General features: G+C 45.7%; 1 protein-coding gene across 1 annotated transcript in view; it reads right to left on the reverse strand.

Annotated features, from left to right (window-relative positions):
• Nucleotides 1-5,244: 5,244 nt before the first annotated feature.
• The window catches only part of SCN10A (sodium voltage-gated channel alpha subunit 10), a gene marked incomplete at both ends in the record, with an annotated part of 77,504 nt that continues 66,271 nt past the window's right edge, over nt 5,245-16,477 (reverse strand). The window contains 6 exons of the mRNA XM_082848389.1: nt 5,245-6,452; nt 9,198-9,468; nt 14,031-14,131; nt 14,387-14,528; nt 15,367-15,420; nt 16,145-16,429. Of these exons, the coding sequence (XP_082704515.1) occupies nt 5,245-6,452; nt 9,198-9,468; nt 14,031-14,131; nt 14,387-14,528; nt 15,367-15,420; nt 16,145-16,429 (2,061 nt within the window). The remainder of the gene's footprint in view (nt 6,453-9,197; nt 9,469-14,030; nt 14,132-14,386; nt 14,529-15,366; nt 15,421-16,144; nt 16,430-16,477) is intronic.

Below are 16,477 nucleotides of genomic sequence, written 5' to 3' on the forward strand. Positions count from 1 at the left end.
GGAGTTGAAGGACCTTGATAGAAAAATCTACAGAATTTGGAAAGGTGTGGGCTACTTCTTGCAGGCTTAGTAAAGGCACACAAAAAAAGAGTTGTCAAAACTGGCTCATATGAAAGCGGAAAGAGAGGCCTTTTCTAACTGTGGCCAGCAACCCAAGATCTTATAATCATGCCTTGGACAGTAGAAGAAACAGGTTTCTGTCCCAAGCTAATAATGGTGGAGGAAAAGCAGGGAGGTTGGAAACTGGTGTGCTGGAGCCAGCTTATACTGACCCAGGTCGACATCTCTTCCCAAATCTGCCTTCAGGGATGTCACATCGGTAGCTTGACATGGGCCATGGTGGGAGTATTTACATCAGATAAATCAGAATATGCTACAAATAAGGGATTTCTTTTTTCTTGTGAAGAGCTAAATGTTAAACAATTTACCAGCACACTGATGGTTGGAAGTACAGCGATAGAGGTAAGCATGGGAGCTGGGAGAAGCCTGACACTCTCCCCTCCTCCCACACTCCCTCAAGGGATCCTGTCCCTGTACTCTTACAGGGCAAACGAGATATTACTCCAATTTAAAGAGCTGTCCAGTGGAATACAGACTGGGTAGGGGCAGGTAAGCTGTGCCTCTACACCCAAGCCAATTCTTTTTTTTTTTAAACAATATTTCTGTATGGTGGCTGCCTGAGGCCAGGATGCAGGCAATTCAGCTGAGGGGTGAAGGAGGGCAAATCATCTATTGCTAAAAGGCAGTAATATCCAGTCCCGATTCTAGATTGAAGGACCATAACCTGACAAGCTCTAATGAGTTGGTAAAATGCAAGAGACAGAAATCATACTAGTGTTTCAAGGGAGTTGTATTGCCACAGAAACTTCAGTCCAGGGAAATAACAGCCCAAGATTGCTCAAACCTGAAAACAGTTTCCAGGGCTCACTGGTAACCAACAGAAAGTACAATAAGCTGTTGTAAGAAGAAATAAGAAGAAATTGTTTCCCAGTGCTCCTGTCTCATGAGGGAGTCAGACAGTGGATGAGGAATGCTCCCAGAAGCAGGACCAAGAAATCCTTCCACTGTCAAGGCCAGCAGTACATACTCCCAGGTATACTGTGGACTGGCACTTCTGGATGTGGTTTCTCTTTTTCTAAATGTTTTTGTTGTTTTGGCTGTGCCACGCAGCTTGCGGGATTTTAATTCCCTGACCAGGGATTGAACCCAGGCCCTTGGTAGTGAGAGCTCAGAGTCCTAACCACTAGACTGACAGGAATTCCTCTTTTTCTAAATAGAGATTTTTATTGAACTTAACATGTTTATCCTATGCTATTGTCTATGGTATGGCTGGCCTTTGGGTACTGGGCCATGAGGAGCTAACTTTGGACAGATTAAGAAGAAAAAATTAGCCAAATATCGTGAATTTACTTTGACATTGTTTTGGTGCTGGGGGTACATCCGTGAGCAAGTAGAGTCCATGCTCTCGCAGGGCTTACATTCTAGTGGGGAAGACAGGCAATGAGAAAGTACATATATAACATATCAGAGCGCGGTAAGCGCTGGATGGGGCTGGTAATTAGATAGGTTGGTAAGGGAAGAACTGAAGAAAATGTGGGAGTGACCTATGTGGATATAATGGCTGAAGGAAAAGCAAGTTCCAAGGGCCTTTGCCCTGAGGCAAGAGCATGCCTGGTGTGTGTAAGGAACAGCAAGGAAGACAGTGTGGCTGAAGCACAGAGAGTTGGGGTGAAGATGAGGTCAGAGAGGAGTAAGGGCTAAATTATGTAAAACCACGGTAATAACGTCTACTTGGAGTACATAGAAGCCACGGTGGATTTTGAGCTCTGGCTGCTGTTTGAGAACAGACTGCTGGGGACAAGAGTAGAAATGGGGGCAAGCTGTAAGGCTACTGAAATAATACTTGTGAGAGATGATGGTTATTGAATAAGGTTGATAGTCGAAAGTTCCCTTTCTCTAGAATTTCCTTTTCTGTTATCTACGATAGAACTCCTAATCCTTTTACAACTCAGCTCAGATAATCCAAGTCCAAGACAGAAACACCACAATTCAAAGCAGCAGATAGTGACTACTTCTGTGAAGAGGGAGGAGAATCTAACCTAAGCTATTCAAAAAATTTAACTTGTGAGCTATAACACACACACAGAAAACTGCAATTAGATATATATGCTTAGCTTAACACATGGTTATAAAGACAGCACTTATAAAGAGAACCACCTAGGGGGGAAATTAGAACATTGCCAGACATCTAGTCACAATGCCTCCTTCCACCTATTACTAACCTCTACACTGCCTTTAATGGACAAATCCCTGCTTTTCTTTATGCATCCCTAAACAGTATATTTAATTTTGCCTGATTTTGAACCTCATAAAATCATATAGTATATATAGTTTGGTGACTGGCTTCTTTCACTCAATATTATGTTTTTAAGATTCATCCATAAACTTGTACAAGGCTATATCTCATTCTCATTACCACATAAAATTACATTTTAAAAATGTACCACAATTTATTAATTTATTCTACTGCTGATGGACATTAGGTTGTTTCTAATTTGGGTCTATTATGAACAATGATAATAAGAAATCTTGTTCATGTCTCCTAGAGCATGTGTGCATGGATTTCTCTAGGTTTCATACCTACCGGTGGAAAACCCAAGTCACGAGTATATGTAAAAAGTTTAAGTTAAACTGTTTTGCAAAATGGTTGTACCAATTTACATGCTCCAGCAGTGCATTAAACTTCCTGTTGCTCTACGTCTTTGCCAGCAGTTGATATTTGTTAGATTCTAAAACTTTTATAAATCTGATAGGTGTGTAGTGATATTTCACTATGGTTTTAATTTGAATTTCCCTGATTACTAATTAGGATTGTGTGCTCTTTCATATGCTTATTGATTATTCAGGTTTCCTCCTTTGTGATGTGCCTTTTCAAATCTCTTGCCATTTTTCCTACTGTGTTGTCTATTTTGTATTGATTTATAGATGTTAATAAAAATCTCTGAATATTAGACTTTTGTTGGATGTGTTTTATTTATTTTATCCACTTGACAGCTTGCCTTTTCATTCTTTTTAATGATCTATTTTCATGAATTTATGTTCTAAATTTTAATGTAGTCAAGTTTATCAGCCTTTTTAAAATTTTATGGTCACATAGATAGTTTCCTATATTATCTTCTAAAACGTTTATAGATTTGCCTTTCAAATATAGATACACCTGGAACTGATTTTAAGTACAAATAAGGTCAGATTCCTAGGTACCATACAGTCTTAGGTAGGGGTCCTTATCTTTTGCGGGGGACACAATTCAACTCACAACCTGGGACAAAATATGTAACAAGAATATATTTGAGAATAATATCATCTACTTAATAAAACTAGTCTGATGGTTGGGTACATTTAAGTCTTCCACAAAACATTGTAAAAGTAAGCCACTCCCTAAGCTCTCTGTCCACCCAGCTGTCTTATAAACACTTGGGCAAGCATCCTCTCCGAGGGCATTTTCATTGGCTGCATGAGATTTAGCTGTTGAAGTAGCTGCACAGTGAATATGTGTGCTCTCTGGTCCAGTGCCATTTGGTTGAACTCATCTTTTAGATACAAACCAAGCATCCAGAGAACAGCTGATCTGTACTGGGTCAGCCTGTGCCCTCAGCTATTCCATCATCATCTTATTAACCTGCTTCTGTGGGTGCTTGCAAACCCCAATAAGCATTTCGAAAGCCTCTTTGGCCTCTGCTGGGCCAACTGTGATAGAGAAAGGATAGATTTTTCTGTGCGGCCCCAGAAAAATCTGTGTCCATGAAGCCTGTCAGGGGGACCAGTCTTTAGTCTTTGTAATTGAATAAACGGGAAATCTTATGAAGCGATAAAATACTTATCAATGAATTGACCTGAGCCTTGTCATCATGGCAAGGAATGTCCCAAGAGTTAATAGACGATCATGGCTCTCATTAAGACCCTTTATGTCTTATGCTATCACACGAACTTCTTAATCTCTTTCATCTCAAGACCTGCCATGTGACTTTGGCCTGAATATCATCCCTTGGCAACCCTTCCACCATTCAATGCATAAATCCAGTGAATCTTTTGGGGCTTAACTCTCATTACGTCTTGTGCTTAGAGCAGTGCCTGTCATATAATAGGTACTTAAAAACATTTGTAGGATGAGTTAAAGAAAGTATTGGCCTTACCTTTTGTCTCCCAGATCATCTTTCTCAAAATGTTCCTTTATTTTTGATTATACTAATTATGGAGTCCTGGTCCGAGGGGAATGTGAAAACCTCCATCCTTAAGTCTATGAGATGTGAAACAGCCTCTAGAATATATTCAAAAGCTGTCTTTTGGCCATACAGCAGAAAGGTCTGGCCATTGCTGCTTCAGGGGAGAGTATTTTCGTCGTCTGAATTGGGACAGGGCATCATTGAGTTCTACAACATCAAATGCAAAGGCTGCAAAGACTGTCCATTCTGCCCCCCGCCACCATGGGGAAGTGGTTCAGAGGGGAATGAGTTTGGCTCAGGTCAGCCAGGCAAGCACTGGGAGAGTTAGTTAGGATGAGAACAGGCTCCCAGGACAATGCTCCTTCCTGCCTACCCAGCCTGAACCCAAACTGCAAAATATCAGGAACCCTGAAAGTGAAGGAGACGTGATTTATGACATGTCAGTGTCACATAATTTTTTAAAATGATGCTTAAGATATAACATTGGTTTTGACATACCTTTAAAAATATTAATTTTAATGGGTATCTCAGAGGCCTTTCATGACATAGGCCACAGGTATTACCCTGGGCTGGAGCAGCTGTCTGGCAGCTCTCAGCATGCAGTCATGCAAAATCCTAAATAACACTGCCAGTCTCTAAGTGGTGTTTCACAGAGGATGACCTTGGACCTTTAGCAACATCCTTGCCATGTATCTTTGGAAATTCTGGTCCTGAGGTGTTTGTCTTGGTAAATATAAGCTCTGGTCACCATCAAAATAAAATGTTCCAGGGACATTTTCTGGAAAGTAAGGGAACCCATCATCTGATATTGAAAATTAAAAGGGAAGTCACAGCGGAAATGCCCTTGGCTTCTGACTCTTGTTAGTGTGTGAGGGTTTCTCCAAAGGTGGGTACCAACTGTATTCCCTGCCCCATTCTGACATTGTGACCAGTGGCATGCGTTGGTGAGGCGGTGGTGGTAAGTTGTCACAGAGCAGAAGGATACATCAGAGCTGGACATGCCCATGCTGGAGGGTCCTCACTAGGGCCCAGTGCCTTCCTTAGTGGCAGCCTCCCCTTCGTTTTGTATCGAGCTAGATGTGCTTAAGTTGACTTGATCACTAAGGCCTCTAGTGACACTGTCGTAGGATGGTGGGAAAGATGTGGCAGAGGCAGTTTCAGATTTGTCTGGGAGCACACAGTTTTCATTTGCCACGAATGCAACAAAGCCTTCATCTGGAAGTGGCACAGCCTCCTCCTCAGCCCTGGGCACAGGCGGGGGATTGGCGATCATCATGGAGCGGTGCAGCACGTAGCTGCGATAGGCCTTTTGGATGACAGTGGCTGAAATGTCTTCTTGCTTCCACCGGAGGGTGGTTGCTATTGGTTCATAGGATGCTTTTGAAAGATTAGTTGCCATAAATTTCTCCTCCATATTTGCCTTCAGAGAATCCAACTCCCCAGATTCTCCCAGAACATTCTTGGTGAAGGTAAACAGGATGTCCAAACAGTGGATCTTATCTCCAGGGACCAAGGGCAAGTCCATCTGGATTAATATATTCCCATTGGGTTTTGGGATCCGCAGGGGGCCAGAGAGCGTGTCTGCAAAGTCTGAGAGGGCAGAGAAGGTAATGAACTGGGTGGCCTCCGGGTCGAACTTTTCCCAAGTCTCGTAGAACATGTCAAAGTCATCCTCACTCAGCGGCTCCGTACTCTCCTTCGTGGCCACGTTGAAGTTTTCCAGAATCACCGCAATGTACATGTTGACCACGATGAGGAAGGAGATAATGATGTAGGTGGTGAAGAAGAGGATGCCCACGATGGGGTTCCCACAGTCCCCTCTAGTGCCGTTGCTATTGGGCAGGTTGGGGTCGCAGTAGGGAGGCCCCGTGTTGAGGATGGGGCTGAGGAGCCCGTCCCAGCCTGCCGACGTGGTGATCTGGAAGAGGCACAGCATGCTGTTGGCGAAGGTCTGGAAGTTGAACATGTCATCAATGCCAGCCTCCCACTTGACGTAGGCAAAGTTGGCCATGCCGAAGATGGAGTAGATGAACATGACCAGGAAGAGCAGCAGCCCAATATTGAAGAGGGCGGGCAGGGACATCATGAGCGCGAAGAGCAGCGTGCGGATGCCCTTGGCCCCGCGGATCAGCCTGAGGATGCGGCCGATCCGGGCCAGGCGGATGACTCGGAAGAGCGTTGGGGAGAATAAATTTCCAAGTGATGTAAGAATTGCAGAAAACACCAGGCCTTTAAAAGTGAGGGGAAATGATCTAATTAGTACTTCCAACCACGAGCCCTGACAAAGTTGACTGGATCACACCCCCTCTTCTCTGCCTGGTATGGACCTCCAAGTGAGCACCCATATTCAGGGACTCTGGACCCTCTGAGCCTGGCACAGTGGATGGCATAAAGTAGGGGCTCAGTAAGTGTCCATTGCATAAATCCTGTCTCCCTCGAGTAAGTCTCACCTTTCCCACCATGTTCTTATCTTTCCCTCCATCCAGATACATTCTTAGTCAACCTACATGGTCAAAACCCAATTTCTGCAGCCTAGTTCAGCTGAAAGTGATTGCACCCTGTTCCACATGCTCACAGTCCTTTGTCTGTTTCCGTCTGTAACATAGACCCGGCTCTTTCCTGAGAATTCAGCCTTTGGGTCATGCCTTTACTTCCACCCTGGTCCTGTGCTCTGTGAAGGCTGGGACCCACTGTGATTCATCTCCCTATCTCCTACTGCGAAGATTGACTCAGTTCCTGGCACATGGTCCTGTGGATAATTGTACAGAGCCTAGTATTAATTATAAGGGGCCTGAGGACTTGGGCAACTTGCTGACAGCTAAAACAGAATGGTTTTGAATGGCCAGCTGTCTTCATAATAGATTTTATTTGTTTCTTTCATTTACAGCTGTGTTTGAACTCTGTGTTAGGGCCTAGAGATGGGCTAGTTTAAGGTCATTTATAGCCCCCTAACCCGAACTATGAACAAGAGTGTGTATATCTCCCTATGTGATATCTAACTTGAAGATTTGTGAAACTTGGTCTTGGGGACCTGTGGAGGCCTGTTAAGACCACCAAAGATTAGGCAAGGCCTTTAGGTCAAACAGGATTCAAAACCTCTCAGGAGAAATGGTGAGGGGTATGATAGAAGCTCTCTCTCCTTGCCAGGGTGCCCTTGATCCCATTCTCCTACTCGCCTTTTGTCCTGTGAATATGGGTGGTCACAGTATTGTGTTGGAAGGAGGAAGGAAATGGAGGAGAATTGGGATAATTATAATTTTGTATTATGAAATCTTTATGAAAGCCCCTCTCTTAAAGTCCAGTTTAACTGGGGCATTTTCCCATAGTGTGAGATACATATGTGTTTTTATAATCTACTAAGATTCTGCCAGCCAACTAGCCTACTTTTACAAGGGAGAATGAGTCTTCATACTTGTAACAATTAGACAATCAATACATGTCTTACAGGTGGAAAGGAAGAAGGGGAGAGGGAGGGAGAGTGGAAGAATGGCTAGTGGGTTCTTGCACTTGTTTTCGAGCTGTCGTTATGAGTGATTTCTGTCCAGTGACGGGTGTTGCTGTGTAGGTCATAGGAACTGGTAGTTAAGGTGTCCCCATAATAGAATGGAGTACTCTGAGTATATTTTATTTCTATAGTACTGATATGGGAAGTCACATAAGCAAGCTCCCTTCTCTAATATAAAATAAAAAATGGCCTTTAGAGTCTCTCACTTTGGAAGGCAAACAAAACAAACCTCCACCCCCCCCCCCCCCAGCCCCTGGAAAACCCAGCAGCAATAGGAAAATAAAACAAAACAAAAAACAAAAATAAATTTAAACTCCCCAAACAAACACAACCCAAGGCTGTGTTTCAGCACCAGGATAGAGAGATTAAGTGCCGCCTTTGTTGTATTCAGATGCTATTAGCTCTTGATAGTAAATCAATGGAAAATAAAATCTACAGCTATGCCCTGACATGAAAAGTAAGGAGGTCATGATATAATAGGTCAGGATATATTTACAAAGCAAAGTAAACCTGGTGTGCTGGGATTTGGCCTTTATAGGATCCAACTTTGGCTAAACCACACGAAGGCCAGGGACGGTATCTTGGTCTTTGGCAGGAGGCTGTTAGTTTATTAAAAAGAATATTAGCATGGTCTAAATTCAGCTCCACCCTTTACAAACTATATGACCTTGCATAACTTTCTTAATCTCTGAGGCTCCACATTAAATGTATAAAATGGGTATAGTAACACTCCTTCCCAGGGCTGCTGTGGAGATCCGTGGATCCCAGCCCAGTGCTCAGAACTCAGCAAGCACTCAATTATGGTGGCTCCAATCCCCATTTTAACCTCTGACTCCATTCATTTTCTCTGAACACCGTTGGCCCCCAAATACTGAGCCTGTCATTCAACAACACCCAGACTAGGTCATAATAGCATTGATCTCTTGGCATTGGTCCCTTGACTTTACTGTCACTCATATTCCCTAAGTGGACAGTTATACAGAGATTTAATTCCAGACCCTTGACTTAAGAATCTCCTTTGAACAATCTCCTCCTGGTCTTTCCTCACTCTTCTGGCAACCACCTCCTTTTCCAGAAAGTATTTTATGACTCACCTCACACCACAGCACCCACTCTCTGCTTTGAAGGCCATAAAGATAAGACCCATTGGAAACTCCATCATCTTAGGTTTTCTTGTGCGTGATTGTTCCCTATCGGCTCCCAAATTTCTGGCGATGGCTGCACACACAGTAGGTGCCTGAATACCCTTCACGGCAGCATGGAGAAGGCTAGCGGAACCTCTGCATTTCACTGAGAGGCCTGGGGGCATTTTAAATCTGCTGCTCTTGCAAAGCAGCAAATACTGGGCTCCTCTAACATACAACGTAGGTTTTTAAAAGTTTGTTAGCTGTCCCCTTGGTTTTGAAAGAGCAGCCAAAACAAGACCAAGTAGAGGCTGGGTGTCCCCACCACATGCGATGCCCACTTACTTCCAATGGAGAGGACCACGACAATTAAGTCAAATACATTCCAGCCACTGGTGAAGTAGTAATGCCTCAAGGCAAACATCTTCATGACACACTCGCCCATGAAGACGGCCACAAAGAACTGGTTGATTTTGTTTAGGATTTTTGTCTTTTCTTCACTCTGCTCATCAGTCTCCACCATCATGGTGATCATGTTGAGGCAGATGAGGACCATGATGATGATGTCGAAAGTCTGCCTGGTCACGATGTCAAAGACAAAGCCCTGGTACTTGTTCTGAGAAAACAAGAGATGGTACATCAGGCCTTTTAGCAACATAAACCAGGCATCTGCACAGGCTGTGTTCTTCACAGATGGGTTTTTAAAGTCTGTGTCTTTTGTCTCCCTCACACTCCACATCCCAACAGAAGCAGAATCCTAACCCTCCAAAATCTCACTCTTAGTTGTTTCTACCTCATTGCCTCTCTTGGCCCCACGAAGTCACTAGGCACTTTGTCCTTGCCCATGCTCTTCCCTCCACTTGCAGTGCCCCTCCAGTCCTTTCTCTGGGCCACCTAAATCCCCATAGCCTTGAAGCTGCTGCATATCACAGGAAGATAAGCTCAGTGCTTTGTGATGACCTAGAGGGGTGGTATAGGGAGGATGGGAGGGAGGCTCAAGATGGAGGGGATATGGGGATATATGCATACATATAGCTGATTCACTTTGTGCAGATGTCTAAGCAGGTCTTGGTTGTTTGCATTCTTGGAGAGAGGCAGAGTGGTCTGGACAACCAAGAGATCATTTTTAGGGGGCTATTTTTATGGTGTTTAAAAAATTTTTCCTGGTGTGGCCCTCTAGAATTTCCTGTGCTGTTAACATCTTACTGGTCTGTGAGCTCTTGATTCCAACCTCATCCTCCACCCTCACCTTCTCAGACACTTCTGAGCTCTGTGGAACTCACCTGCCTTGATCTGCAAACTTCTCCTCCTACTCAGTGGCTGCTCACTCTCCTCATGCCATGGACCCTAGGGCTGGGGGCAGAGCTGAGGTCCCTCTTGCTCCCCATTGTCACTCCCAGACCTTTGCTCCTCCGGTGTCTTGTAAAACCCTTCCTCCTCTGATGCCTGTGTCTTCAAGTTAGCCTTCCTTTGCCCCCTCTTCATCGCTACCACTTACTGACCTCCTGGTCCCTCTGCTTCATTACTGATGAGTGAGACTCTTGGCCACACTTGGTCACTCTTGGCTATTAGCTCTCGGTTCCTTACCTAAATCTCTAATGACCTAGTTTTTCCTAACTTAGAGAAAAATCTTCCCGAATCTCAGATCTCTCTCCAGCTACCAGCCTACTTCTCTCTTCACTTCACAGTTAAATTTCTTGAAGGAGTTGTGTGCAATCACTGTTTCCCATTCACGCCTCAGCCTACTCCAACATAGCTTTTGTTCCCATCCTGCCATTGAAATGGTGCTTGTTAAGATCACTCGTAACGTCCAACATACTGGTTTGGCATCGCTTACCTCCCCCTCTGCCTTGAAACTCTCTTTTCTTGGTTCCCAGAGGGCTTACTTCCCTGGTTCTCTTCTTGCCTTTCTGTCTGCTCTTTTTAGAGTCTTCTTTACTCAACCTTTAGATATTAGAGTTCCTCAAGGCTTAGTCCTATGTACCCTTTGCTCTTCACGCCATTCTTTCTCCCTTGGCAATTTCTCCAGCCTGTGAATTAATATGTGTGTGATTTTTACTAATTGGTTTCCTGTGTCACTGGACTGTCATCTCTGTGAGGGCAGGAACATCTCTCACTGCCCTATCCCCAGGGTCTGCATAGTATCTGGAATGCAACAGATGATCAATAGGCAGATGAATGAATGGATGACAGAACGGACAGCTCTGAATTACACACACTTCAAACAGAATTATAAAGCCACTCCACTAGGTTGATTACATTTAATTCTGTACAAAAGGCACTCCTGAATGTGTACTGTGTACAGGGCTCTACGTGAGCGGCTGTGAGGGAGAAAGGAACCTGTCATGAGTCTCACCAGGGAGCTCCCAGGAGCCACAAAGGGGAGAAGGGCTGTGACAGGGCTGGTTCCTGCTTTCTGCTTCATGGTGGGGATGGGTTGCTATCCTGCAGGGTTTGAGCAAAGAATCAGAGTGGGTCTGGCTCCAGGTATAGCTGCTGGCTTATGTCTTTTCTGGGATGCTGAGCCACTAATAGCTTTCATTTCATCACTGAAAATGGCAGAAAAAAAAAAAAAAGAGGCCCATTCATGACTTCTAACTAAACAGAGCAGGCAACATTACTAAGTTCTGGGCATCAAGTTTGCCCTGGATATTCAGCTGCTGGGGAGTGGAGCGGCTCTCTAGCTGCTCTTGGCTTAGCTTGTGGGCAGGGATCACTTCTTTGCAACCCTCGGGGCTCCCAGAGATGATGAAGTGGGTGACTGATGATGTGATATTCTGGAGCCTATTATTTTCCTATAAAGTGGAGTATGTGAAACCTGATTTTAGTGATTTCTATAGTAGGGAACATTATAGAATAAAATTTCCCAGTCTTGTGGAAGCCTTAGGCTCTGCTATGGATGAAGCATAAGATTTAGAACTTGGGATTCACGTGTGGCAAGGAGTAGTATGTACATGCCCGTGTTGGAGGTCCCTATGTCATCCGAGGCTGGCCCTGCCATGAACTGGCACCCATGCACCTGTGGAGCAGAGTCCTGTGCCAATGCTCAGCTTACCTGACCAGCTCAACCTGTTGGGACCCCCTCAGGGAAGAAGATGGCCTTTCCAGTGCCAATAATCTAGTGAGGAGGAAACTGGAGCTGGGAAGGTGAGTCTTAGGTGGGAGTGGGCATTTCTCTTATTGCTTGGGCTTCTTTCTTGGCTCTGGACTTTGTGGAGGGCAGATGATCAGCCTGGTCCCACTGTGGGGTGGGTGCCAAGACGTTGCCTGCCATATGGATGCTGGCCAGGAGCTAGGATGGGCCAAGGCTCGTGGGCCCTGGAGAGCAGCCAGATGCAATTGCTGCCTGGGCCCTGATCTGCTAGTTTCCCTTTTGGTATCCCTAAACCTCAAAGTCTTGTTTAAATGTTCCAGCCTTGCCTCAGCTATGCTAAAGGGAACAAAGGAAATAATGTTTGCCGTGCCTGGACCAGAATATTAAGGAGACAGCCATGTTCCTCCACTAAAGCTATTATAGTGTGGATAGTTAGTTAGTTAGTAATATACACCCCCTCCCATTCAAAGGGATGGCTAATGTCAGGAACACAGCCGGGCTATGAGGTCTCACTTTGCTTATCCGTATGGAAGACCTCCTCCCGTGCCAACCTTGGAGGACCTTGGGGATGGCTTGATTAGGAGACGTGATGATTTTGTTGTAGGTCTTCCTGCCCAACCACTGACTTCCACTCCTACTGCAGTGCCTGGAATTTCAGCATTAGGTTCCTACCTTTATATTAAGATAGTGTCCTTTCCAGGGTCCCTTTTGGAAATGCAGCTCACCCTGTCCCAAGGAAATTGTCTTCCTTGAGAGGAGGAAGCTATGGTGGCCTGTGGGATTGGCTGATGAGAGGGGAGAAGCTGAGATGTTATAGAGAGATGGAGCAAGTATGTAGGGAAGGGTACCCAAAACTGTCATGATTTTGCCAAGGGTTGACCCCAGCACAGAACACCTTGGTGTCTGTTCAAATGTGGATTCAACATCAGTCCAGCCACCAGAAAAGGTCAGCAGGGACCTAACTGCTCGCTTCTCATTAGGTCTTAGGATCCTTCTCCCGTAACCCCTGCTTGACTCTGATTGGCTGGGCTCAGCCTTTCACCTACATCTTCTAATTTTGAGCCTGTTCCTGCCCACTGGACATTGGAGGGATACTCCCTGAGCCTTAGGGACTCTCCCTCAGGCTAACTCAACCCCAGTTATCTTGATCTTATGAGGTATTTGGAAGGACACCTCTGCCCCTACAGAGGTCTGAACGTCTTATCACTCCCCATTGTAACACTTCTTATCAGAATGGAGAATAGTAATACATTTGTGACCGCTGTTTCCAAGTAAAGCATGTGAAAGGTCATAGCATTTTCTTTTCCTCCTGTAAATGTTTTTAAGACTTTGTGCTCATGAAGTTTTTAGTATCTTATGCAAACCCCATGCCTTGATTTAGAAATTATAATGTCTTGGCCAACAGAATGTATGTCTCCCTGGTTCATTTAGGGAAAGGCCTGTACCTTTGCTGAAGGTCCTTAGGTTTTGCCCTTGTGTGGGGAAGGGCTAATGGGACTGTGCCGTGGATCTTTTTGAATAAAGGAATCACAGGGGAGTATGCCTCTAAGTTTTGGTCAGTCTTTAAACACTAGAGTAGGATAATTTTTGGTTCCTATTGTGTCACCTGACCATGACCATGACTGGGCCCAGGATCCCAGGGTGGTTGGGTTTGGCTATTTCCTCTCTGTCTTCCTGTAGGCATGGGGTAGAATGTGGGGTGAGGCTGGCAATCCGTTGCAACCTACATCAAAATGCATAACCACAAATGTTTCATCTCAGGGCTCTAACCATCCTTACTATCATTTAGCCTAATCTGTTCCTGATCTGGTGCTGGAAACTTAAGCCTGTTGGGCAACTCAAGTACTTCCCTAAACAGGTCTATCTGGAACACCTGCAGGAGTATGTTCACTCCAGAAGATCAGAGTTGCTTCTTGCAGACTTTTCTTCCTTGGGCCTGGGAACTCTCATTACCTCATCCTCAAAATCAACCCAGATCGCCTTCTCCACAGAGAGCATTGGCCAGACGCCTACCAGCACAGGCATCGGCTGTCAGGTTGGATTTCCAGACACTTTCTGCTAGAGAGGCGAGCTCTGGGGCTCACCAGGGGCCGTGGGATGGGCTTCTGGGGCTTCTTGGAGCCCAATTTCTTCATGGCATTGTAGTACTTCTTCTGCTCCTCTGTCATAAAGATGTCCTGGCCCCCTAAGTGCAGAGAGATAGGATAACACACACCACTGTTATTGCCCCCAGATGACAGCCTTCAGTCCTTTCTGGGCCCAGACCCCAGACAGGGTGAAGCCTGCAATCAGGGGGCAAAGGTCGGTGTTGGTGCTAAAAGCCAAGATTGGGCTCCTGGTCAGGCATGGGGGCTGTGACTAGTGTTGCTTCAGTCACGAGGCCCGGGGATCGACGGTAAGTCTAAGACTCATCACTACCACAGAAACACCTAAGCCCCACTTATCTTTTTTTTCTGTTGGTTGAAGTTGTCAATGATGACCCCAACGAAGAGATTGAGTGTGAAGAAGCTGCCAAAAATGATGAAGATGATGAAGTACAAGTACATGTACACGTTGTCCTCCCACTTGGGCTGCATGTTCACCTGTGAGCAGACAAGTGGGGGCATGGGGACGAGGGGCATCTTAGCTTGTGTTTACCCCAAAGAACCCTGAGACAAGGACCTGGCTGCAGGTGGCTTATTTGCGAGGTGATCCCAGGAAGCAGAAGTGAGAGAGGGGGAGGCAGGAACAGGATAAAGGCAGCACCACTACCATGGGCAACAGGCACTCCATGCTCTAAGGACTGTAGAACACACTTCAGATTTGTACCTCCAAGGGACAGGGAAGTGAGGGCTTTTATCTACAGACTCCCAGAGCTTATTTGTGAGGGTTGCCCCTGTAGACTTGAAGTCCTCTGCCCTTGGGGGAAGAGCTGCTGAGCCAGCTCTGAGGCACTGAAGAAAATCAAATCTCAGACAGAATAAGAAACAAAGGATGAGAGTGAACTTAGAGGTGGGTTGAGGGGATATGGGGCAGGGCATCAGCGGTGTCTTGTGCCCCAGCAGGGAAGGGTCCTTCCCCAACAGCACCCATCTCCTCCACCTGGCTGCCGTTACAGTACCTGAAATTCCACTGTTCTAGCTAGCCACTGCCCTTGCCCCTGCCTCTGCCCAGGGAGCGCCCTCATGCACAGTCCTTTAGAGGTTATCTGATAATTTCCTCAATGGTGAACAGAGGAAGAACTTGAGAAGCCTAGGAGACTAGGTCAGCTTAAATATCCAACAGAAGGCCAGCTGGACACTGCTCCAGGGGGGGATAGTGCCAGACTGCTGGGTGATTGCCTTTTCCAGTACCAAGGCCACCTTCACCCCATTTCAAATAGACTAATGTGGGCGGGAGGCACAGAGCGGGAGGCGGTAGTCACCACGGGCTGAGACTCACTTCCCGGGAATCGACAGCTGCGTACATGATGTCCATCCAGCCTTTAAAGGTTGCCTGGAAACAAGGAACAGAGGCCACTCAGTGTCTGCCCATCCATCTACATCGGCCTCTGTTTTGATTCACTTATTTGTCTGTTTTTCTCATAGAGCGTTGGCCCCCCTGGAGCCAGTTCTGACACAACTCTGATTTCAGTGCCTAGCACACCATAGCTACTCAGGGACTTGTTGTTGAACGAATGCATGAACAAAGGGTGGAGTGCAGGAAGCTGTGGGTAACTGCATGACAAATGTATAAGCAATTGCATTAACACTGAATGAACAAGTGGATGAAGGCAAAGGATGAATGAATGAATGGAAGCATGAATGTTATTGACTGTCATCATCACAAGCATTATCTATCATTACAATAGACTGGAACATAATTTATTACCCTCTAGGAGACGATCTGCAATAGAAGACTGTTCAGTCTGTGTGGCTATACCAGGTCTATTTTGTACAAGTAGTGAATTCTAAGTCATCACCTGATATAGCCCCATGGCAGGCCTATCCCTTTATTCTATTCTATTAGCCCAAATTGGTCTAATTGCACTACTGGGAGAGCACACTCATTGGTAGGGCCCTCTAGCTTCATGGTGCAGTCTGTAGGAACAGGGAATAATCTCACTTCACACTGAGTGCTACCCCTTGCAAAGTCTCCACATAGCATCTTCTGGGAGACCCCAGGCCCTCCACTTTATAGAGCAGCCAAAGGAAGAGACACGGTTGATCTCAGGACTCACCACCTGCAGAAGTGCGAGGTAGCCCATTGCAACATTATCAAAGTTGACCTTCACATTGACCCAAAAGAAGCTTCCAGTGTGGTTTTGACGTTCACAGTCAGACATGTTATTCACAGTAGTCCAAGGCACAAGAAGAAAGCCTTCACTGGTCTTGTTGATGCATTTCTGAAACTTCCCTGCGAAGAGGTTCACACCCATGATGCTGAAGATGAGCCAGAAGATGAGGCAGACGAGGAGGACGTTCATGATGGAGGGGATGGCGCCCACCAGGGCATCTACCACCACCTGGGGGGAAAGGCAGAAAGATCTGGAACCCCACCGATGCCACACCCT

This window comes from Leucopleurus acutus, assembly GCF_964270905.1.
Source record: "Leucopleurus acutus genome assembly, chromosome: 10".
Lineage (NCBI taxonomy): Eukaryota > Metazoa > Chordata > Mammalia > Artiodactyla > Delphinidae > Leucopleurus > Leucopleurus acutus.